We start from the raw sequence: 23,802 nt of genomic DNA on the forward strand, positions 1-23,802 counted from the left end.
AACCCACTGTCAGGGTAGCTGTGGTGCCTTACTATAAGAAGTCCTTTAAATGATCACAGGAGGAGGATCATGGACACCTATTATCTCAAGCAGGAAGGAGGGTGGAGAAGGAGAGAGGTGAAAAACAGAAGCATCGGGGAAGCACTTACTTGTGGCCAAACTATGTCTTAGTGCCACGTATACAGATGAGAGACCTGCTTCAGAGACCAAAACATTCTTGTAACCTTTGTTTATAGTAATGCATCACAGCTTCGCTGACATGGGTGACTACACAAAATTATAACTTACATATTGAATAAATTGGTCTTTCATTCAAATTGAAAGCACTTTGATTCTTCTTGTTAAAGTGTTTCCCCGGTTTGGTTTTAGTGTCTTGATCTCCTGAACCAGAACACCTGAACCAGAAGAAAATATGTACTAACAAAAAAATATATTTTTTTATATAATACTTGATGTGTGTGCACACACATCTTAGAAGACTCCCTGTCTTTGGAACTGATAAATTTATGTTAATTGAGTTTGAGAAAATTACCTAATAGCTGATTATGTATTCCCTTTACGCAATGGTTTTAACTTTCGTTGTTGTGTGCAGAGCCCACACCCAGGCAAAGAGGTGAAACTTATTAAGAACTTTTCAAATATTGTGCAGATCACATCTATGACACTCCTACACGAGTCCTTGAGTTCTCAAAAGATCTTATTGGACATGAAAAGTAGAGACTAAGACACCCAGCTAGAACCCGTCATGAAGTAACAGAAGAGTCTGAAAACTAGAGTTCTGGATCTTCTTGGTTGCACCAAAAATGAAAGTAGGTCCAAGTATGGACATATGATTGGAGGTTTGCTAGGTGCCACGATTGTTGAGGAGCATTCACAAGCGGCCCAAAAAAATCTAATTAAAAACCTAACATCTCATTCTTCAGACTGTCGTGGCCGTGGATTGATCCGTGTGAAACATGAAGAGTCAAGGTCAATAATATCTTGCATTGCTAATGAAATGTCTGTATTCAAGTGCAAAAACTGAAAAAGGACTAGTAAGAGAACTTGTGATCCTACTCATATTCGCCAATCAGCATCAGTGGGAAATTATGAAACATAATTTAGGTAATTGGACGGACAGGCAGCCCTATCCTTCCACTACTCTACATGATTTCTCAGCGAGAGCCTGGAAGTTGAAGGATGTAGGGCATTATCTACGAGGCAAACAGGTCAAGTTAAAGGCTCAGATTATATCAGATCAAACACCTATGAACCGAAACAAATTCCTGGGATGAAGAAAGAACCTGTTGAGCTAATTTCCCATTGCATTTCTGATATGTACACTGAAAGGGATTGAATGGTAGCGGTAGCAGGCTAAACTTTGTCTGACGCCTCATACAATATTCCTCCCAGGAACATCTCTGGGAGATCATCTGATGCATCTGCCTCATGCTGTATGCAGTGGTGGGTGGAAGCAAAAGGTGATTGGCAATTTGGTAGACTGGTGGTGGTAGCCTGCTGACCAAAAGCCCCCCTAAATATATGTATATTATATATGTTTTTGGAAAATAAATGTCTGGTTTGACAACAGAAGCTGTCTCAAAGGCTAAACCTTAAAAATAAGCGTTGCTTGAGAGATGGACCATTTGTAGAATTGGCAATCTGACAATTTATTTTAAGAATCTATTTTCAAGATAGAGGTAAGAGGCGTGCCTGTCTCTTTGGTGAGGACTTGGGGCTAGATGTAGGAAAATCCGATTTTTCGACTCTCAAATTGCGAGTCTGAGCGACTCGCAATTTGAGAGTCACAAAATCTGATGCTGGATGGTGTCCCTGACACCATCTGCGAACTGGAAGGGGGTCGCAAAGACTCACCTCATTAATATTAATGAGGTGGGTCGCAATTTGCGACCCCCTTCTGATTCGCAGCACTCGCAGGGATGGAGGCCTGCTGGAGACAGCAGACCACCATGTGTGTGACTGCTTTTTAATAAAGCAGTTTTTTTTTTATTGCAGACCGTTTTCCTTAAAGGAAAACGAGTTGCAACACAAACGAAAAAATGAAACGTTTGTGTTTAATTTTTTCAGAGCAGGCAGTGGTCCATAGGACCACTGCCTGCCTGCCTGCTCTGAAAAAAAAGTTTTCAGGGCCGTTCATTTGAAATGGGTGCTAACTGCGAATTGCTTTGCGACCGCGTTCGCGGTTACAAAGCAATTCTACATTGCGATGCGAATCGCAAATAGGAAGGGGAACACCCCTTCCTATTTGCGAGTACTCGCAAAATGGGAATGAGCATCGCGATGTGCATTTTGCATGGCGCAAACAGCGAAATTCGCTGTTTGCACCATGAAAAACGCTTGCTACATCTGGCCCTTGGCCTCTTAAAAATATGTGTGTAACAAGGGTGGGTACATTGGTGACCAGCTCAATACGAAATGGGGGCATATTAACTACATTGCACACAATCCAAGCAGCCTATAGCATACTAAGACGTGGTCTACACTAACATCAATAAAATAACAATATCACATACAGAGGATGCATTTATGTCTTTGAATCGACTCAAACTGATTACAATACAAACAAAGGCCGCATACAGATTTGCTAAAAGCCCTACTTGTTTTGTGGTCGTCCTTATAGAACACATTTCAAGGACATTTAATCTGAGAGATGCACTCTGTCTTTGTATGACGCATCATGTGTGACTCTGATGCACAGGCTTTCAACAAGTCGGTCTATTTTTAATAATAGCACCATTTGCATTATAAATAGTGCCAGGTTTACAAATTTAGGTATCAGATTGCTGTGTTATAATTATTTCCCTTGTGTGACCTAGTCTCATTTTATCAGTCTATCCTAACGTTATTTTTTTTTTTTTATATATAAATAGTTCGTAACAGGTCCTTCTCTTCCTTAATGAATTATCTAAAAAACAACACAATTTCACACACACGAATGATGCAGAAGTGTTGTTGTGTTCCACAATTACTGAAAGTACACATTTTTGAACTGTAGTAAAATCACAACTGAAGGCCCAGCCCCATTCTAGTTTCTGTTATGGATTATGTCACAATGTCGTGGCATTTAAATCGCCCAAATAGTTGTTCAAAACACCATGCATTCTGCATGTTCCCCTGGTCCACGCAAATCGAGCAAACACGCTCCTTTGGAAAGTTCTGCCATTAACTTCTCTACAATTAAGGTGGAGACCCTAACACAGATGTATTTATTGCATACCTGTATTTTGTTGTTTTTTTCACCGTAAGGTAACTGCGTATAAAATAACGCCCACGCCTTAAATGACAAATAAATGCAGGATCAAACAAATCAGTGGAAAATGCACTCTTTTACATTATGAATCCTCATTTGGCAAATACCAACACTGCAGGTGTCTGTGTGTAACCGGAGGGTCACTAGGGGCTTAGCTTCGGGGGGGGTGGGGGGGGGGACGTTACACTCCAGTAAATGCATTTTGTGATAAATAGTTGGGTGCAGGTGCTTTCCGTCGGGTATGGAGATGTGTCTGTAGGATTTCACTAGGAGTGTTTACATAAACACAGACAAAAACGAACACACACTCTCCCTTTGTTTTTAGAGAGACTTAGAAATGTTGGTTAATTCACAAAATAATGCGCTATCTCTCACTTTGTAACCCTAACAATCCGAATTCCTCTCCCTTTCCACTGCCCTTTAAGCCCCTCTCTGCACCATGCTTGTCATATAATGTATTTTAGCATCATGTGCCAACGTGATTGTTGGGGAATCTGGAGCTAACACCCCCCAATCATACTGACCAAGCTGCGCCCCTGAGAGTCACTGAGCTGAATACTGGTTGGCACTGTTGGGAATGGTGACTTGTACATTTATACAGAAAGCACTGAAATAGGTAAGTGGCTATTTAAAAACTATATTAAATACTGCACACAATAGGCTACCACAAAATGATGTAGTGTTCAAGATAAAACAAGTACTTGCAAAACATATTTTGTAATCAGACTGTACCTAAAACATTTTCATGTGTCCATTTAAAGCACGCACTCTAGAACGCCACTGAAATCACCCTTACAGAACCTTTCAAAAAGAATAGATCTTTGTCACCAAGAGGCTTCAAGTGGCTCCGTCAATGAAAGCCTACACTGGCCCCACAAGCAGCCTTTGTATTTAGTAATCAACCAGTTGCACACCCTTAGATATCATTGAGGTAGCAGTCACCCTCTTCAGAAAGTTTGTTTATTCTTAGCTCTCTATCCCTCCCTTGCCATCGCAGCACAGAGCCCTCTTTCCTATTAGGTAATCATTGTTTCTACAAAATTAGAAAAGCATGGGCATGTCGATCCCCGTAGATCGTACTCACCACGACCTCTGTTTACATGCAGAAGTCCTTTCAGTTAAGTTGAGGTTATGGCATGGAGGGGGGTAGCTGGGCTGGATTCAGATACAGAGCCCTGATTCTCCAGATGCCCAGCTCCTCAGAATCATGGCCTAGGAGAAGAGGAAAGGAGGGCGGTCCAGAGGTGGTGTGAAAGGAGTGAACCAGAAGAGGGGATACTATGGGGACTCGTTTATTTACATATGGACACAGATAGTTTCCTCTGAGCGATGCCCTAGGGAAGGGGTTAGACATAGGTGATTTTTCTTTGACAAAAAAGGACCCTCACTACCATTAGTGTACCAGCTGCAATGGCACTGAAGCCAAGGGTATGAGTGGCCACTACTCCCAAAATATGACCGACTTATACGAAAAAGGGGGTGGGGATCATGTTACGGTCTAGCATTAGGGCCCAGGTGACCATTAGTGCACAGGGGGCAGGTCCCAAGCAACAAGGACCGAGATGTGGTGCATAAAACCTGCTTTGAGTATCAGCCCAGAAATAATGGCCTAGTGGAGAGGGCAGAGCAAAAACAGCCTACTTCTGAGGGCTGTTGGTGTTGCAGATGCCGTGGCACCTGGGCCCATAGGGCTGAGAGGCAACTAAACTCCAATTACTTTCCTTCCTTGTTTGCATTAAGGCCCCGTGCAACATGCTGTGCCAGATTTGCTTTTGGCCTTGCAGCAATTGGCCCCAGAAACGGGAACTTTGATGCTGAGGGGTCACCTTAGTTTGGGTCTCCAAGAAATGACAGTGATGGGGCAAGATGGGAGCTCATGTTGGTTAGAAAGGACAGAGGGGAGAGCCTGCTTTGTAAGGTGGTAGTCATCATTAGTGAAGCAGGTACAGTAGCACTTGATCCTAGGCGTCTGAATGGGCCACTACACCACAGTTTTCATTGTCATTCTTCAAAAAACTGGCATGGTGGCTAATATTCTTTACTATCCTTAGAGGGGAGTGCCCCCTTACTGCAAAGAGGTGAGCAACATGTGGGAGCAAATTTTGTCTCTGGAAGAGAGAGAGCCTGTTTGAGTATTGCAGCAGTGGCCAGGCATGGTGAGGACAGAGTGGAAGAGGTAGAGGAATAGCTTGCTACTCAGTGGTGCACCTGACATTAGTGCAGCAGTTGCATTGGGTCCTAAGAGCACGGGGGCTCACAGCACCCCAAATATGGAGAGCACTGTTTTTTGTCTAGTTCTGTTTTTGTTTAAACCATTTTGCCCTTCTATAAGTCTCACATTTATTGTGAATTATGAAGTACAGAAAAAGTGCCCCTGAAATGATCTCCTAATCCCCACAGTGCTCAGCGCTGCCCCTCCCATTCCCTCTGTCCTTGCCTTGAAGTTTTGTGGAGGTGGTACCCACTTCATTGTGCTTAGGGTGGCTCAGAGCAAAACATTTTGAAGGCCTCTGATCTACAGCACTATGTTTATCAATTTGATTAGTCACACAGAGCGTTTTGAGCGACAGCTCTGCTCTTCATCGAGAAAAAGTATAAATCTCTGGTGGGATTGTAGCAGTCTACATACTAAAACAGTGTATGAGTATTAATCCTTTTTAATGCATTATACAAAGGAAATTACAACCCAAATGCAGCCACCTCGTTAACTGCTGTTACCAGAGTGTCTGTTGAACGACAGACTTTGGGGGTCATTTCAACCCTGTTGGTATGGGACCGCCAGGGCTGAAATGATGGAAGCACCGCCAACAGGCTGGCGGTGCTTCCAGGGACATTACGACCGCGGCAGAAGCGCTGCGGTCGCAATGCCGGGGCCGCAATGCCGGGGCCGGCGGTTTCCCACCACAGTGGCCCCGGGTTGTAATCCGCCAGGGCAGCCCTGCTAGCAGCGCTGCCCAGGGGATTACGAGTCCCCCTACCGCCCGCCTTAACCGCCAGGAAAAGGCTGGCGGTACGGGGAGTCGCGGGGCCCCCTGACAGGGCCCAATGCGGCTTTTCACTGTCTGCTATGCAGACAGTGAAAAGCGCGACGGGTGCAACTGCACCCGTCGCACGGCCACAACACCGCTGGCTCCATTTGGAGCCGGCTCCCATGTTGCGGCCCACATCCCCGCCGGCCCAGCGGGGATGTCAAAATGGGCACCGCGGGAGTGCCGCCCGCCAATGTTGTAATGAGGCCCTTTGTGTCAATACAAGAATTCTTACTCGTATGTGGTTTCCTCCCTCCCCCCCCCACCCCCAAGTCATTACTGGAAACAGGGGACCCGAGTCTATTGTCGCAACCAACACACACAAAATACAGAAACAAGCATTTCATCAAACACATGCACAAATGATGATACATTTTATTTAATTTGCAAACAAATATAAATATTTTTAAAAAGATGTTAATAGGAAGGTTGGAGCTTTTCTAAATTTAATTGAAGCCACACTTCGTTCATACTATACTCTGATGCACCTGCACTGCTCCCAGGAATCAAGCTGAGCATAGTAATTTAATTTTTTTGCCTCGAATTTCACATTCCTTGATATTTACAGTATGTTTTAAAATGTTCAAATGTACATTTAGCCACTTTATTTATACACACTGTATTAATCGGTTATATGTTATTTATTTCTCTAAGCACTCGTGGTCCCCCTGAACAGGCTTCGTGGACCCTCAGGGGTCCCCGGATCACAAGTTGGGAACCACTGCTCTGAAGCACTATTCTCTGTTCCAAATAATTGAAAATGTAGTCAACTTATGTTATGGCTTGTTCCAGTTTGTAGCAACCATAGATTTCTCATTTCTGATGGTCATTTGTGCTTGTGCAAATACATTTTCTCCTTCCCTTCTGTTTTGCCACTGGACAGTTTACCACAAGGGCATCTCAGCCAGTAAATACAATGTGAAGTACCACAAGTTGTAAAATGTTTTATTATTTAGGTATTCGAGAATCATAGCATATGCCTTGCTCTGAAACACGTCACCTTTCACTTTCTCAAAACAATCATTCAGTGATACTAAAATGTAGAACATTTGGGACTCATGCCTCGGCTCTAACTTTACCTCCGTAATGTCTCTGTTAAGGGGAACTCTTGCCTCACTGACCTTCAGGATGTTTATAATAAAATGAAAACAGCAAATGCCTTGGGTAACTCACACTTGCAATTTCATTACTATAGAACTTATATTAGAGGTTTTGTTGATGAGCGGTCAGAAGTCCATGCCTCAAGAAATGGTGGAAGCACAAAATACTGGAGAAGTAATAGTTCATGACATAGTCTAATGCATTGTACATTGTCTCAGTTTACACCTGAGTGCAAAGCGCTTCGAATGCTTGCCATATTTTGAATAACTAGCCCTTGCTTTAAAAAGTTAATCTAGTGGTTGATCTGTGTGTTAAGAACGTATGTGGTGGTGGTGTGCTCGTGTGGACTGTCACCACACACTGGTGACCATGGGAACTGATGCAGACCACACACTGGTGACCATGGGAACTGATGCAGACCATACACTTGTGACCATGGGAACTGATGCAGACCACACACTGGTGACTATGGGAACTGATGCAGACCACACACTTGTGACCATGGGAACTGATGCAGACCACACACTGGGGACCATGGGAACTGATGCGGACCACACACTTGTGACCATGGGAACTGATGCAGACCATACACTTGTGACCATGGGAACTGATGCGGACCACACACTTGTGACCATGGGAACTGATGCAGACCACACACTGGGGACCATGGGAATTGATGCAGACCATGGGAACTGATACAGACCACACACTGGTGACCATGGGAACTCATGCAGACCACACACTGGTGACCATGGGAACTGATGCAGACCACACACTGGTGACCATGGGAACTGATGCAGACCATGGGAACTCATGCAGACCACACACTGGTGACCATGGGAACTCATGCAGACCACACACTGGTGACCATGGGAACTCATGCAGACCACACACTGGTGACCATGGGAACTGATGCAGACCACACACTTGTGACCATGGGAACTGATGCAGACCACACACTGGTGACCATGGGAACTGATGCAGACCACACACTTGTGACCATGGTAACTGATGCAGACCATACACTTGTGACCATGGGAACTGATGCAGACCACACACTGGTGACCATGGGAACTGATGCAGACCATACGTTGGTGACCATGGGAACTGATGCAGACCACACACTGGTGACCATGGGAACTGATGCAGACACAGAAGCATTGTTCGCAGTTAGAGTTGTATTTAGTGAGTATTGTTCTGGGCCTGAATGTCTCTGTACATGCTGATAGAAGAAATTGTGAAAATGTACCAAAGTCGAGGAGAAAGTGATCTTTATATTCGTAAGAGCTGTACCACCCATACCCAAATCTGTAGCAGCACTGGTACCAGGATTACCATGATAAGCGCCTCCTAGGATTGATCTTGCGTGGCTATCACGTCCTAGGTACTCCAAAAACTGAAGCCAAATAGCCCTGGGTTTTTACTTCTGAAAGTTTTAATGCTCTGGAGAAACATTGCGACATCAGTTAGCAATCTGTTTAGGTGTGGCTTGACATCCTTTAAAAATAAACCATAAACTATGCACTTCCATTGGCCGGCATCAGGAAGCACTGTACACGAGAAAATTACACTCACTTCGCGTTCTGTTTGTCATTATCTATTTGTCATCTCATTTTCGCATCTTATACATCAAATACACTTTTTTTCTACTGTGCCCCACCATTGGCAAATCTACTAGGCCGGGCTTTAATGTGATACACAGCAGTGGTTCGTGCACAGCAAGTAGATAGCATTTGTGAATGGCCGTGTTTATATTGTCACGCTAAAGTTAGACCTGTTGGCTGTGACAAAAGTGCATATGTGTTTTATTCAGTTTCTCTTACTTGTGTTTTGATTCTGTAGCCGCTGCCGCGCGGAGTTACTCTTCGAATGTTCAAGGGCCTGCTGAGCTCAGGACACCCCGAGTTTTCCTCCAAAAGGCAACAAGATGCTCACGAATTCCTCCTGCACTTAGTAAACCTGGTAGAGGTAAGTACTCAGAGCACGGGTTAGTTGCTGTGGATAAAACATTGACTAACTACCCTGGACAGTGCAGGGTGTGGTATTGGAAACTTTCCAAAGCCACAACCAGAGGCCCTTTGGGTGCATTTCAGGAATGTTTGCATCAGACATTAAAAACTGCATTTCAAGAAAATAAGGAACAGAGACATAAATTCTTAACCGGATACACCCGCTCACCTACACACACAATGTAGGTATCACAAGCTAACTGTAGTGTGTTTGTAATACTGCAGACAAAAAATTGTGGCAAATCAATGTTTTCTATTTTTGCCAGTTTTGGTGTTTTTCCATAGTAACTACCACCATAGCCTTGATTCACTGTCCTTCTAACACATAAGGAAGTCTGCATCGGCAGACAGTGGATGCATGTCTGCGCGTTTTAAAGGCGGTATTTATTCTTAGCTTAATGGGTCTGCACAAAGTACAGCTCGCCCATGAATTATTGATTAGCTAAGGAAGAGGAATTGAATTGGGAGGAGCCTGAGGAGAGTCATTTCCTGGAATGGGAGTTGTGGAATGCACCAAGAGAGACGGGTAGTGTTTGCGAGGGGTTGACATGGGCGGGGGCGTAAGATAAATCAATGATCCCCCCCCCTCCGGAATGTGGCGAGGGGCCCCTGAAACCACCTTATTTCTAAGTTACTCATTGGACTTTGGCTGGGGACAAAGGGCTGGGGACATCCCCGAAGAGTTGCCTCATTCCCACCCTCGCAGGTGCCTATGTCATGTCCTTGGAGGAGTGGATACATATATAAAGAGCCCCATAGATCGAGTACATATGTGTATTCCTTGGAAAGATTAGGTTTACAAAAATTGGTGTCTAGGATTTCTGCTATTGTTTGCGATATACCAAGTTCGTAAGAGTTCTGCTTTTTTGCAATGAGACTTGAATCCCACCTAAATGAATGATCTAGCTCCGAGAGCTTGTCATGTTTACAGTCTGTGCTCCCCACCTGACCCCGCCCCCTCTGATGAAACTGTGTGAGTGATAACAGGCTGGTTGGTGTGTGCAGAATTCCATTCACCTCTTTGCTGGTGAAGGCAGTTTCGTTTTACAGCTCTGGCAATTTACAAAGGGTTGCTTCAGAATTTAGGACATGCAACAGTGAAATAAACAGGAAGTGCAGGGTGGTGGAAAAAAGGGACCAGGTTAGGGTACCAGATTTTGAGGAGCAAAAACCGGGACAGGTCAGGCATAAAAGAAGGACTAACGACTTTACACTCACTTTTATATCTGGCCTGTCGCGTTTTTTGCGTAGCTTTGTGAATGTGTGCCTATATATGTGTGTGGTTTTATATATATATATATATATATATATATATATATATATATATATATATATATATATATATATACATATATATATATATATATATACACATACACATTTACAAGACTATACTTATAAAATTAGCTATCGCTTTACCTCCCTCCCTGCGCCCGCAACCCGCTCCCCCACCTCTCTCTGCCCCCCACTCCGTATCTCTGCTGGGAGCACACAGGGGACTGTGTTTCCTGACAGTAACAGATAAATTACTTTAATTATCGCATACTTTGTAGGCGTCTTTTAAAGAGAGCATACCTTTAATTTATGCTTCCCTAGATAATCTGACCTTTGTCCGAAAAACCGGGACATTTATGTAATAATTTGACCTTCGTCCCAAAAAACCGGGACATTTGTTTAAAATCAAGAGAAGCGTCGGGTCACCGGGGCAGTCCTCTAAAAACCGGGACTGTCCGGGGAAATCCGGGACGTCTGGTCACCCTAAATATTAGGTGCAATCTCAGCATCCAGCGGTGGCAGGCTTCTGAGAAAAGCTTTGTCCATTTATTTTTACACATAAACACTGATTGGGTGGAAATGAGAGGGGACCTGTTGTGGAATGTGGAGAAGCAGCAGCGTTGATGGGCTTTGTAATAGTCACTTCCTGGTTGAAGTTGCACGTGTCTGTGTTTTCTGTGCATGAAAAGCAATAACATTGCCATCATCCCTGCAGCGGAACAGTGTTGGCATCGGCACAGAGAACCCCAGCGACGTCTTCCGGTTCCTGGTGGAGGAGCGCACCCAGTGCTGCCAGTCCCGGAAGGTCCGGTACTCACAGAGGGTGGACCACGTGATGCAGCTACCCGTGGCGCTGGAGGCAGCTACAAACAGAGGTGAAGACTTCTATATATGTGGCCTCCGCCTCTAGGGTTCTGGGCTCCTCGCTTCTCTGTCCTTACTGGTAGGACCTGAGTGGAATGGGGTTAATGGCACTTGTGTGACTTGGTTTTAAATGAAAGTTCTTCGATGCTAATTGTGTCAAATAGCTGTAGATCATTAGTGCTTGAACTTAATAGACCTTCGTGCCACAAGATCACTAAATGTGCAGAGTTGGGTCTTTTTTGGTTAGTATTTGGAAGTGGTCAGGAGGAAATACTGCTTTGTCCTATTCTAGTGGAACAAAACATTTTTATATTTGCAGTTTCTTTTACTCTTGTTTTCCCTTCAGTGAATTTCTTGTGCCTCGTTTGGACGAAATATAGATCATTAAATGAAGCTAAAGATGGTATGTGCATGTTTTGAGAGACTTCAAAATGACCAGATTTCTGCAGCCGTTTTCTGTTCTTTCTCCAAAGGGGTTGCACAGCTGCAGATCTGCTATTCAATCACAGGGCATGGCAGGATTTACATTCTAGAGGTACTTGCTGTTTAATAAACTACCCCATCAGCCATAAAGCCACGAGGCTAGTAAAGGCATCCTATAGTTGTCAACATGTCTTTTTTATTTTTTTGTTTTGGTCAAGTGCATTTTACAGCATGTATTTGCAATATAGACAGAAGGGACTCAAGGACCGTTTGTGACAGAGGTCTAACTCATCCATGCTAATCGGCCAATTAAAAAAAAATCATTGAGTATTAGAGGCCTCATTGAAAATACTATACAAAAAAAAAAAAAAGATTCTGTGACCACTCTAGCACTATTGTAGGAAAAGAAAAAAGTGAACATAAACTACACTTGTGGCTGAGCTCAAGTGAAGGAAGTGGGTTCCCAAAATACCAAAAAAATACTGTATCAGCAAAATAGTGAAGAAGAAGAGGAAACAATGCAGGTGTGCAAAAATCTTGTCATTGCCAGACATTTTGAAATGTGATTATGGAACAAAATTTAAAAATGCTACTCAGTGTTGAAATTTCGGACTGCACGCCATGAAATGGCCTAATTTTCATGCAATGAAATCGCTTGAGCCTTTGTTGGCTGTTTTGATGTCTTTCTGCCAAGGGGGGTCGAAGTATCACAAAGTCCGATAAACTTCCTCAAAGTCGTAGCAGATTGTCCAAAAGTCCTAGTTTATTGTAAAGTGAACGCATTGATGAATATATCCTTTTTGTCACTGACTTGCAGATTGCCATTAGCACTGATAATTCATATGTCAATTGACCACATGGTTGCAATTGATATTTGTTCATGAAAAACCGCCTGTGTGTTTGCAAGATCTAGAATTTGAAATGAAGGAGCCGTTTCCGGTCTGAAATATCATTCATGGCCATTTTAAAAAGGGTGTATGTGACCTTGGACTGACCGTGCACATCATTAACTCCCTGGAGGAAGTTGGATTGTTAGTCTAGTGAGAAGAGAGGCCTCTGTCTTGTTATGAGCAGTGGCTAACTTTACACAAAGTAAATGTTATCTAGCAGCTTGAAGTTTACAGACCTCTAGGAGGTATTCCCTACTTCACCATATCTTGGCCCAGTCAGCAAGGCCTTCCTTGTAGAAAATGGGATATGGCATATGTACAGCAATACCGAATCAACACTGGAGATAGTGAAATGATATGAAATATATCACAAACCAGTTTAGTTAAAACTAGAATACAATTATTAAAAATACCTCAAAATGATTAACATCAGATGTAGACATCAGGAATCACAAAACATTAAAAACACCCCTGTGAATCCATTAAAACAAAAAAAAACAATGTTAATGTTGACCAGCTCCTGTGTAGCTAACCAACCTTAGAGCAGTGTCAGACACAACTTAGTATTTCACCCAAGTCATGAATTATATCTGCTAACTTAGTTGTTTTTCTGGAAGTCAAAATCCAGGAATGGGACAAGGCAGGCAGCTGTGGTCGGTTTGAACAAGTCTAATTTGTAGCCCAGGAAAGGCATTGAGCCGTGCTGCAAACATCTCTAAGAGATATACCTTAGAAACTGTAGCCAAATATATTGTGTCATCATTGGGCAAACAAAAGCTCCTTTTTCCTACCTTGATTACTTTCTGGCTTGTAAACTTTTTAGAGGGTCAGTATTCGTCAGAAGGTCGGGTACCTGGTTACTGAGAATTTCACTGTAGCTTGATTCATAGGATAAGAAGCTCAGAGCAAGACAAATAAAAAAAATTGACAATCAGACTGCAAAATGCGATCGATAAATATGTTTACGAACTGGCCTGTTTAACATTAGATCTGTTTGTAAAAAAAAATGGATTCTAAATGAGTCTCAATCCAAACCACCTAATTTTTTTAATAACACATTTTACTGCTTATACACAAAAGACACAAAACCATAAACATATAGATAGTGACGGGGTACGTCTGTGGTCCCATAAGCCTTCCACCAGTGCACATGATCTTATTCTCAAAGTAGTCAGTAATGTAGCGAGGAAGAGTGCAGTTGCAAGCGGGAACAATACCAGCAAAGCATAGAAAAAGGTGCTGAGAACACCCGCTCTGCAGCCTGAGCAAGGGCAGAAAGTTCCATCTCTCTGCAATAGAATTCAACCTGGGAGCTCAGTGTTGCGTTTCCAGGGAGTTCATATGCAGACCCAGCCATGCCCTTGATTTCCAGTTTTAACATTGCGATAGCCATCATCTATTTATGCAGGGACTGGGCCTGCTCTTCTCTCCTGTGCTTAACCAGGTCCCTCTTGCTACTAAATAGGCTGTGGCAATGAGGGCATGTGTGGCCCGAGTCTCCCCAAACGTATCCATAATCCCCAGCAACATGATTTTGGAGTCTAACGTTGTCCTAGTAAGTGTACCGTACCATTTCATACGGCGAAGGGCCAAGTACCAGCATTACATGGGGACTCAGGAAATTGGCAGGAATGAGTGTGGGGAGTTCTGCCATACAGCAGGGCAAGTATTCCTTGAGGGCACATTAGCTCCTATTGCTGCCTGTGAACCAGGTAATTTCTGTCTGCGCGGAACCAGACATTGATAACAGTTGGACATCTACTACCCCCAGGCCTGGCTTTTATGGGGAACACCTGCATTTGGTAAAGGAGACTCTGAGAGATTTGACTACCTACAAGAAGTTAATAATCTGCGACTGGGGGTCTATGAAAAAAGTGGATGGCAGTGGGGTGCGGGTAGTGTAGCAGGATATACAGGAAACGGGGGAGACCAACCAACTTGAGGAAGGTGCCTCTGCACGCGATTGAGAATGGGAATCTCAATGCTCGTTCGTGTCCCCCTTCCTCCTGGCCAATAAGGGATCAGCATTCAGTTCCTAGTAACTCTTCTCAGTAAAGGCCAGCATAATCTGTCTGTGGCTACACGGAGGTGCAGGTTGATCGACCTGCTGTCCTGCTCCTCTCACATGGGTACCACAGTTGGTTTCCTCCAGTTCTGTGTGAGTCCTGAGACATCCCCGCAGATTGCTAAAATCTCCAAAAGACGTATGATCATCTCTCTAGTCCACCCCAGGAAAAGGAGCATATCATTTGCATATAGGGAGATGCGATCCTCTGATCCTTCCCTCCAGATTAGATCATCTAATCTGGTGTCCACCCTAATAAGCCCGTCCAGGGTTCTGTCACGAGAGCGAACAGCAGAAGTGATAGAGGGCACCACTGCCTCATGACCCGTTCCATTGGAGAATTATTGTGATGGGGCTACATTCACTCTTACTGGGGCCCACAAATCAGTATACAAAAGCAAAACCCATTTCCTAAATCTCAGGCTAAATCTCATCTTTTAGAGGACTACCTGTAGGAAGGGCAAATGCACTGAGTCAAACACTCGTTCTATTTTTACTAGAAGTAGTGCTGTATCCTTCTGGAGTGCCTCTAAGGTGGACCAGAGCCTTGTGCAACCAGCGAAGGGAAAGCCTAGTGCTGCATCGTGGCATAAAGCTGTTCTGCCCTGGGTGGACTACGGAGCAACTACCACAGCCAAAGATGTGGCAAGGACCTTGGCGAGAAGTTGCACCTTGAGAGTGAAAGAGAGATTCATCTGGGGGCTTTCCAGGTTTCAGGATCACTATTATGGTAGATTCCCAAAGATCCTCATATATGTCCTCAAATAGCGCTAGGAGGTGAGGGATCAACATGGAGGAGTATTGTTTGTATAGTCTAGCGGGAACCCGTTAGTTCCAGGGGTCTTACGCGAGGGCATGGATGATATTGCTCGTTGAATCTCCTCAGCGATAGGTTGCTGATCCATGTTGGCACTCTCCTCAGCATTGTCTACGGATGGGCAGGTCATGTATGATGGGACTATCCCATTCCGAGTCAGGGGGCACATTGCGGACACAGAGGGTGCGGTAATTAAGTGCAAATTCTCTCACTAGGAGATCCACCTCTCTCAATGTGTTGCCCTCTGTAGACTGTAATTCCTTCACTAATCTATATCGTTGTGAGGCCGCGTCAGCCAATACAGCCATTGGCCTGATTTGTTTTCCATTTCGTACATCTGCCCCAGCTAGAGGTGCCATTACAGTTTGGCTGAATCTAAAAGCTTCTGCCTCAGGGTCATGCAAGCATGCACAAGATCGCACTGCACCACGGGAGAGGGGAATGCCACAGCCGCTTGCTTGAGTGTAGCAATATCGCTCTCAAGCCCTAACACCTCCTCCTCCCTACGTCTGTTGCTACTGCCAGTGTGTGCAAAGGCCATGCATCGTAAAACCATTTTGAAGGCCTCCCAGAGCACAGTAAGGAAGGAGACGGTACACTTATTGACCTCAAAGTATTCCATAATCACATCCCAGATGTGTTCCACAAAGTCACTATCCAGAAACGACCAGGCATTCACTCTCCCCAGCCCTCGCTCACCATTCCATCGCTGCAACCATCAAATGTACTGGGGAATGGTCTGAAAGATCCCTGTGAAGAACTTTAGTTCCCCCACGCTACGCAGGGAACCTCAGAGGAGGAGATCAGGAAATAGTCTGGGCAGGAGGAGGTGTCAATAGAATGTTTACTGTGTTTTGGTGTTGTGCTGCCACCTCCATACATCCACCAGACCAAGCACATCAGCCCAGTCTCGGAGGCACAACGTGCAAACCACCCCTGGGTCAGACGTTGTATCCCACTTCTTGTCAATCACAGCATTAAAGTCACCGCAGAGCAGTCTGAAACCAAGCACAGCCCCTGTCAAATGAGGCGTGACCGCCTCCAGTGTCTCGCCCAATAATTTGGTGGATGCATATATACTTCCTACCATCCCGGGCTGCCCCTTAAGTGTCCCTCTGCCATCACAAATCTCCTAAAGTGGTCTGTCTGAACCTTATGCACAACCAGAGGTGAAAGTCTTCTTTAGCATGATCGCCACCTTCCTAGAGCCCCTCGTGTAACCTGCATGATGAACTCTAGAATAGTTGTGTCACCCCAGAAGGGAAATAATATTGCCTAGAAGATGAGTCTCCTAGAGCAGGACTGCAACCGGTGGTGCCTCTTGGAATGTTCTTCCCACTTGATATTATCATTTAGCCCATTCATGTTCCAAATCAAATCAAATCATTAACATTTATAAAGCGCGCTACTCACCCGTGCGGGTCTCAAGGTGCTAGGGGAAAAAGGGGGGGGTTATCGCTGTTCGAACAGCCAGGTCTTTAGGAGTCTCCGGAAAGCGGAGTGGTCCTGGGTGGTCCTGAGGCTGGTGGGGAGGGAGTTCCAGGTCTTGGCCGCCAGGAAGGATAAAGATCTCCCACCCGCCGTGGAGCGGCGGATGCGAGGGACAGCAGCGAGTGCGAGGCCAGAGGAGCGGAGGAGGCGGGTGGGGACGTAGAAGCTGAGGCGTCTGTTGAGGTATTCCGGTCCCTTGTCGTGGAGGGCTTTGTGTGCGTGGGTGAGAAGTCGGAAGGTGATCCTTTTGCTGACTGGGAGCCAATGCAGGTGTCTCAGGTGTGCGGAGATGTGGCTGCTGCGGGGTATGTCGAGGATGAGGCGGGCCGAGGCGTTTTGAATGCGTTGCAGGCGATTTTGGAGTTTGGCTGTGGTCCCGGCGTAGAGGGTGTTGCCGTAGTCCAGGCGGCTCATGACGAGGGCGTGGGTCACAGTTTTTCTGGTGTCGGCGGGGATCCAGCGGAAGATCTTGCGGAGCATGCAGAGGGTGAGGAAGCAGGCGGAGGACACGGCGTTGACTTGCTTGGTCATGGTGAGAAGAGGGTCCAAGATGAAGCCGAGGTTGCGGGCGTGGTCTGTGGGGGTCGGTGCCGTGCCGAGGGCCGTGGGCCACCAGGAGTCGTCCCAGGCGGACGGGGTGTTGCCGAGGATGAGGACTTCTGTTTTTTCAGAGTTCAGCTTTAGGCGGCTGAGCCTCATCCAATCTGCAACGTCCTTCATACCCTCTTGTAGGTTGGTCTTGGCGCTGGCGGGGTCCTTGGTGAGGGAGAGTATAAGTTGGGTGTCGTCGGCGTAGGAGGTGATGATGATGTCGTGCTTGCGTACGATGTTGGCGAGGGGGCTCATGTAGACATTGAAGAGTGTCGGGCTGAGTGATGAGCCTTGGGGTACGCCGCAGATGATCTCGGTGGGTTCTGAGCGAAACGGAGGGAGGTAAACTCTTTGGGAACGGTTTGAGAGGAAGGAGGCGATCCAGTCCAGGGCCTGGCCTTGGATCCCGGTGGAGCGGAGGCGGGTGATTAGGGTGCGGTGACAGACGGTGTCAAAGGCAGCCGAGAGGTCGAGCAGAATGAGGGCGACTGTTTCACCGTTGTCCATCAGGGTTCTGATGTCGTCAGTGACTGAGATGAGGGTGGTTTCAGTGCTGTGGTTGGTTCGGAATCCGGTTTGTGAGGGGTCGAGCAGGTTGTTGTCTTCCAGGAAGGTGGTCAGCTGTTTGTTGACGGTCTTCTCTATTACTTTGGCTGGGAAAGGCAGAAGAGAGATGGGGCGGAAGTTTTTTAGGTCACTCGGGTCAGCCGTAGGTTTCTTTAGTAGGGCGTTGACTTCGGCGTGTTTCCAGCATTCGGGGAAGGTAGCAGAAGAAAAAGAAGAGTTGATGACGGTCTGGAGGTGCGGGCGATGATGTCGTCGGCTTTGTTAAAGATGAAGTGCGGGCAGGGGTCCGAAGGGGCGCCGGAGTGGATAGAGTTCATGATGGATTTGGTTTCTTCCGTGTTGATGTGGGACCAGTTGTTGAGGGTGATGGCCGTGGATGCCGGTTCGGTGGTGTATGGTTGGGTCTGGTGTCCGAAGCTGTCGTGGAGGTCGCTAATCTTGCGATGGAAGAAAGTGGCGAGGGATTCACACAGATCCTGTGAGGGCGTGACGGCGTTGGCGTTGGCGCTGGGGTTGGAGAACTCCTTGACGATGCTGAAGAGTTCTCTGCTGTTGTGTCTGTTTTTGTCCAGTCTGTCGGTGAAAAAGTTCCTTTTGGCAGCGCGGATCAGGTGGTGGTGTTCGCGGGTAGCGTTCTTGAGGGCGGTCATGTTGTCAGCGGTGCGGTCCTTGCGCCAGGCTTTCTCAAGGGCGCGACAAGTTTTCTTTGATTCTTTGAGGGTGTCAGAGAACCAGAGAGGTTTTTTGGTGTTGGTCTGTCGATGCGTGCGTTTGAGGGGAGCAAGGATGTCTGCGCAGTTGGAGATCCAGTTTGTGAGGTTGAGGGCTGCGTCGTTGGGGTCGGTGGTGAGGGTGGGTTGGTTGGCAGCGAGTGCGGAGAAGAGTTGCTCTTCGGGGATCTTGTTCCACTGTCGACGAGGGATGGGTTGGGTGCGGAGGTGGCGGGTCTCGCGTCGGAATGTGAAGTGGACGCAGCTGTGGTCGGTCCAGTGTAGGGCAGAGGCGTGGCTGAAGAAGACGTGTTTGCTGGCGGAGAAGATGGGGTCAAGCGTGTGTCCGGCGACGTGGGTGGCGGTGTTCACCAGTTGTTTGAGGCCGAGGTTGGCGAGGTTGTCGAGCAGGGTGGTGGTGTTGGGGTCGTTGTTTTGTTCCAGATGGAAGTTGAGGTCACCTAGGAGGATGTAGTCCGGCGAGGCGAGGGCGTGCGGGGAGATGAAGTCGGCGATGGCGTCGCTGAAAGGGGCGCGTGGGCCGGGAGGACGGTAGACGAGGGATCCTCTGAGGGTGGTCCTCGGATCGGTGCAAATCTGAAAATGCAGGTGTTCAGCGGCGAGAGGGGTGTCTTCGTGGAGGTGGTGACGCTAATGGAGTCTTTGAAGACGATGGCGATACCTCCTCCTACCTGGTTGGTGCGGTCTTTTCTGGAGATCTTGTAGCCTTCGGGGATGGCAGTGGCGATGTCAGGGGCCGAGGAGGCGTTCATCCAGGTCTCCGTGATGAAGGCGACGTCCGGTGCTATGGAGTCCAGGAGGTCCCAGAGTTCAATGGCGTGTTTGTGGACGGAGCGAGCGTTGACTAGGAGGCACTTGAGGTGGTTGATGGCGCGTGGGCTTGTGGTCGTGGTTGTTGCGTGGTGGAAGGTGTGTTTGCAGGAGTTGCAGGCGAAGGGTCCATGGGTGCGTTTGGGGTGAGCTTGGAAGCAGGTGTTGGAGCGTCCTGGGTTGAGGGCGTGGAGGGTGGTGGGGTCGTAGCGGGTCAGCGGGGCTTGGGAGAGCTGGGGACCAGGGGTCGTGGCGCTGGGCGCGGGCCAGGCGCGGACGGGCGCAGACGGGCGCAGAAGGGCTTGCCCGCTGCGCAGTCGCGCAGTGGCCGCCATATGAGGTAGGAGGGGGGGAGGGGTCAGGTGGGGGCGAATGGGAGCTGGGGGGCGGGGGCGTGCAGGAGGTCGCGGCGGGAAAGCGCGAGGGAGGGGGGGACAGGTAGAGTGAGAAGAGCTGGGGGAGGGGGGTTTAAGGGTGGAGGGGGGTGAGTGTTAGAGGTTTAGGAGATAAGGGAGAAAGATAGGAGTAGGGTTGAGAAGATAGGGGAGGGGGGGTTGTAGAGGTGGGTGAGGGTGAGAGGTAGAGTGAGAGGATAGGAAGATAGGTAATAGAGGGGGTGAGGGAGGGGGGGAGAGATAGAGAAATAGATAGAGAAAATAGATAGGGAAATCGATAGATAGGGAAATAGAGAGATAGGAAGATAGGAGGAGGTGGAGAGTGAGGGAGTTAGATAGTGGGATAGAGAGATAGAGAGATAGGTAGATAGGAGGAGTGAGGGAGGTAGATAGTGAACGGTTTAGATAGGAGAGATAGAGAGGGGGATGCGAGTGGGGGAGGGGGATGAGGCAGGAGCAGGAGGGCAGGCGCGGGGAGAAGAGGACAGAGGAGGCAGAAGAGCCGAAGACAAGAAGAACAGAAGACAAGAAGAACAGAAGACAAGCAGAACAGAAGAACAGAAGTTCCAGGTAATTATCATATGTTTCCTGAGTAGGGCTGCAGCTGTATCCCTATGTGTCAAGGAGACTGGATCTCAAAAGGCAACCAAAGCGGATCTGAAATAAGCCCCACAGCATAATCACATCAACTCTAACTAAATGAAAACATCTTGAAGGATCCACCGCTAATCGAAACAACACCTCCAACCACAACCCCCACCCTACACTTCCTCCCTGGAAGTATCTGCCGCCCAACTATGGCAGCGGCCATAACTTCCCAACAGTAAGAACAATGTTCAGGGGTGGCCTCCAGCGGCCCCAGTCAGATGCTGCCTAGAAACATCCTCTGAGTTTGCCTAAAAAAGAAAAACGGGGAAGCAAAAACGGGTTACAATGGGCCCTGCTATGGCGCCTCCTTCTTGAGCAGGAGACCCGCCAATCGAGGTCGATCATTTCTGTTTTGGGCAATATGGGGTGGCTTCCCCCGATCGATGTTGTCACCTATTCTTTCTGTTGCAGCGCAGTACTGTCAACAGGTTGAGGATGGTGGCCCGACCCAGGGCTGTCCTGCGACTCCACCATCTTTAGTTGGAGATTCAGGCGCTCCTCCACCCAGGCCCATGCGCTGTCAGAAGTGTCAAAGAAGAGGGTGCGTTTGTTAAAGATGACTTTGAGGAGGGCCGGGAATCGCAGCATATATTTGACCTGCATGACCCTATACTTTTCCTTGAACACCTTGAATGTGTGGAGCTGCTGTTGTACTCTTAAGGCATAGTGGGGGAAACCATTACCCAGGCATCTGCACACCTCAGTTTGTCAGTTGAATGTGACTTCCAGAGAATGGTGTCTTTATCAACAAATGTTCAAGAGTCTTGCAGTCATTTGCCTCAATGGATTTTTCGTGGGTGTCATGGCCGTGAGGGATTGGTGCACCCACTCCACCACAAAGCAGGTGGACAAGGAGCCTTGAGGAACACCAGAACGAAGTCAGTCCTCTATGAAGGCTGTGGGCTGGGGCCCCTCTGGGTCATTTGAACCCCCACAATGCAGATAGTATTCCTTCCGGACCGATCCGCTGCATCCTCAGACCAGGCCTCCAGAAAGCTGACTCTACTGGATCCTGTGAGGCCTGGATCTCTCCTTCCACTGCAGCCAGTCTCACATCTGCCTCTGTGACCCTCTTGATTGTGTGGCGAAGGCCCTGGCACAAGAGGGACAAGTCATGGCTGAGTTCCAGAGGACTCAGAGTCTCAACAGCGGGTCCTTTTTGCAGCTAGGTCCTTTCAAGGCTTCACTTGCTGGTGTCCCTTTTCCAAATCTGGGCCTACATAACGGAGAGGCCAGTTGTCTCATGGGTCATGCGCCCCATGTCCCTCTTCATCTGTCTTGACCCCGGGGCACCACTGTTACCATTGCAAGAAGCACAGGAAGGGTCCGTATTTCAGCCCCCGGCCTGCCCACATCACAGGCCCATGCTTTCATTGCTTGTGTGTTCTTAGGGGGGTGCAGCGCTCACTACTGTCACTTGCTCCTGCCCTCCTCAGTAGTAAGTGTTGGGTTGGGGAGAGGATGAAGGATCCTTTCAGGCGGCTTGGCAGAAGCAGTCTACCACGGTCACCAGGCCAAGCCCCACAAGGTCCCAGCCACAGGCACATGTTCTGCTAGCAGTCACCGCTGCTCAAATGATGAGGCCTCATCCAAGTCCCCAGGGCCTCCCCCGGCCTACCTAAACACCAGCACGCTCGGTATCCGTCTGGCTGACAACCACGTCCTCCATTTCGGGTTATCTCCAGAAGGGCCGCTCTGATCATTGCCTGCCTCACAGCTGCTCTACACCTTCCGCGGGTCCGGGAATGACCATCACCAAGGGCAGAGTCTATAGGGACCCTACTCATCCCCTGATATCGTTTGAACAGGCCTAGAGATTGGGATGATGCCAGATACAAACAGGGTCTGGCGCAGAGCTTACAACTTCACAGCTGCCATCTTCGTCACTGGCCACGCCCTCTGACACAACCTACCTAATCAATAGTCACAAAAGTGACTTAATCTGTTTGACCACAATCACGCATATGACGGCCTGCAAATGATGACAGCCCACCATGTCGGTGATAGATTTTCAGTAAAATTCGTTTTTCTATTTTTTTTTTTAATCCAGCTGTTTCTATAATAGATCTTCAATAAAGAAGTGATGGCTGGTGGGCCAGTGTGTGGTGGTGGTGGGGGGAATAATAAGAAAAAACAAATTGCGCTTACCTGCCGCCTCACCTCTGCCGCTCCCGCAGTCTCGCCTTTGCCACTCCCTCTATGCTTGCTTTGTTCCTCTCCCCACCCAATCCAGATGCTTCTCTCATGCCGTTACACAGCATGACAGAAGCGCTGAGATTGGCCTGAGCAGGCTGAAATGCTGCTCAGGGAGGGAGTGGGAGCCTGCTCTTGGTCTTGACCCGGCTGTGAAATACAGCTTGGGTGGAGAGTTTTAAGTGCACGTCAGTTTGGCTGGCCTGGGGCAGCCAACCAAACTGACATGCACTTAGAGTGCACCATTAATCTGCTTCCCTACTGACACGGATGATGCTGGCCCCACCCTAGATAGAAGAAAAATAAAATGATAATGTACTATCATTTTATTCTTCTGTTACCTTATTAGCAGTGGGGCGACAATCCTCCACTATGGCGTAGGGGCCACCCCTGCAATAAAAGTAAATATAAAAAAATTTAAAAACATCAGCCTATTTTCCTTAATGCGGCTGTTTATAAAACTTTGCATTTTTTAAAAGTTTATTTAAGAGTTGGCAGTGGTTCTCTGGACCACTGCCTACACTTCAATAAAATATCCATTTACATTCACACGGGGAATGAGTACTACGAGATCGGACCCAAAACATTGATACATTTTATACTGATTCATTATTTGGAAGTGATGCTAATAACACATCCCTTCCGTACATCGA

General features: G+C 47.3%; 1 protein-coding gene across 2 annotated transcripts in view; it reads left to right on the top strand.

Annotated features, from left to right (window-relative positions):
* The window catches only part of USP13 (ubiquitin specific peptidase 13), a 263,270-nt gene that overhangs the window by 165,852 nt on the left and 73,616 nt on the right, over window positions 1-23,802 (top strand). For both annotated transcript variants that reach the window (XM_069213085.1, XM_069213086.1), the window contains exons 11-12: window positions 9,223-9,348; window positions 11,380-11,539. In XM_069213085.1, the coding sequence (XP_069069186.1) occupies window positions 9,223-9,348; window positions 11,380-11,539 (286 nt within the window). The remainder of the gene's footprint in view (window positions 1-9,222; window positions 9,349-11,379; window positions 11,540-23,802) is intronic.

The sequence above is a fragment of the Pleurodeles waltl genome, chromosome 11, assembly GCF_031143425.1.
Source record: "Pleurodeles waltl isolate 20211129_DDA chromosome 11, aPleWal1.hap1.20221129, whole genome shotgun sequence".
NCBI lineage: Eukaryota > Metazoa > Chordata > Amphibia > Caudata > Salamandridae > Pleurodeles > Pleurodeles waltl.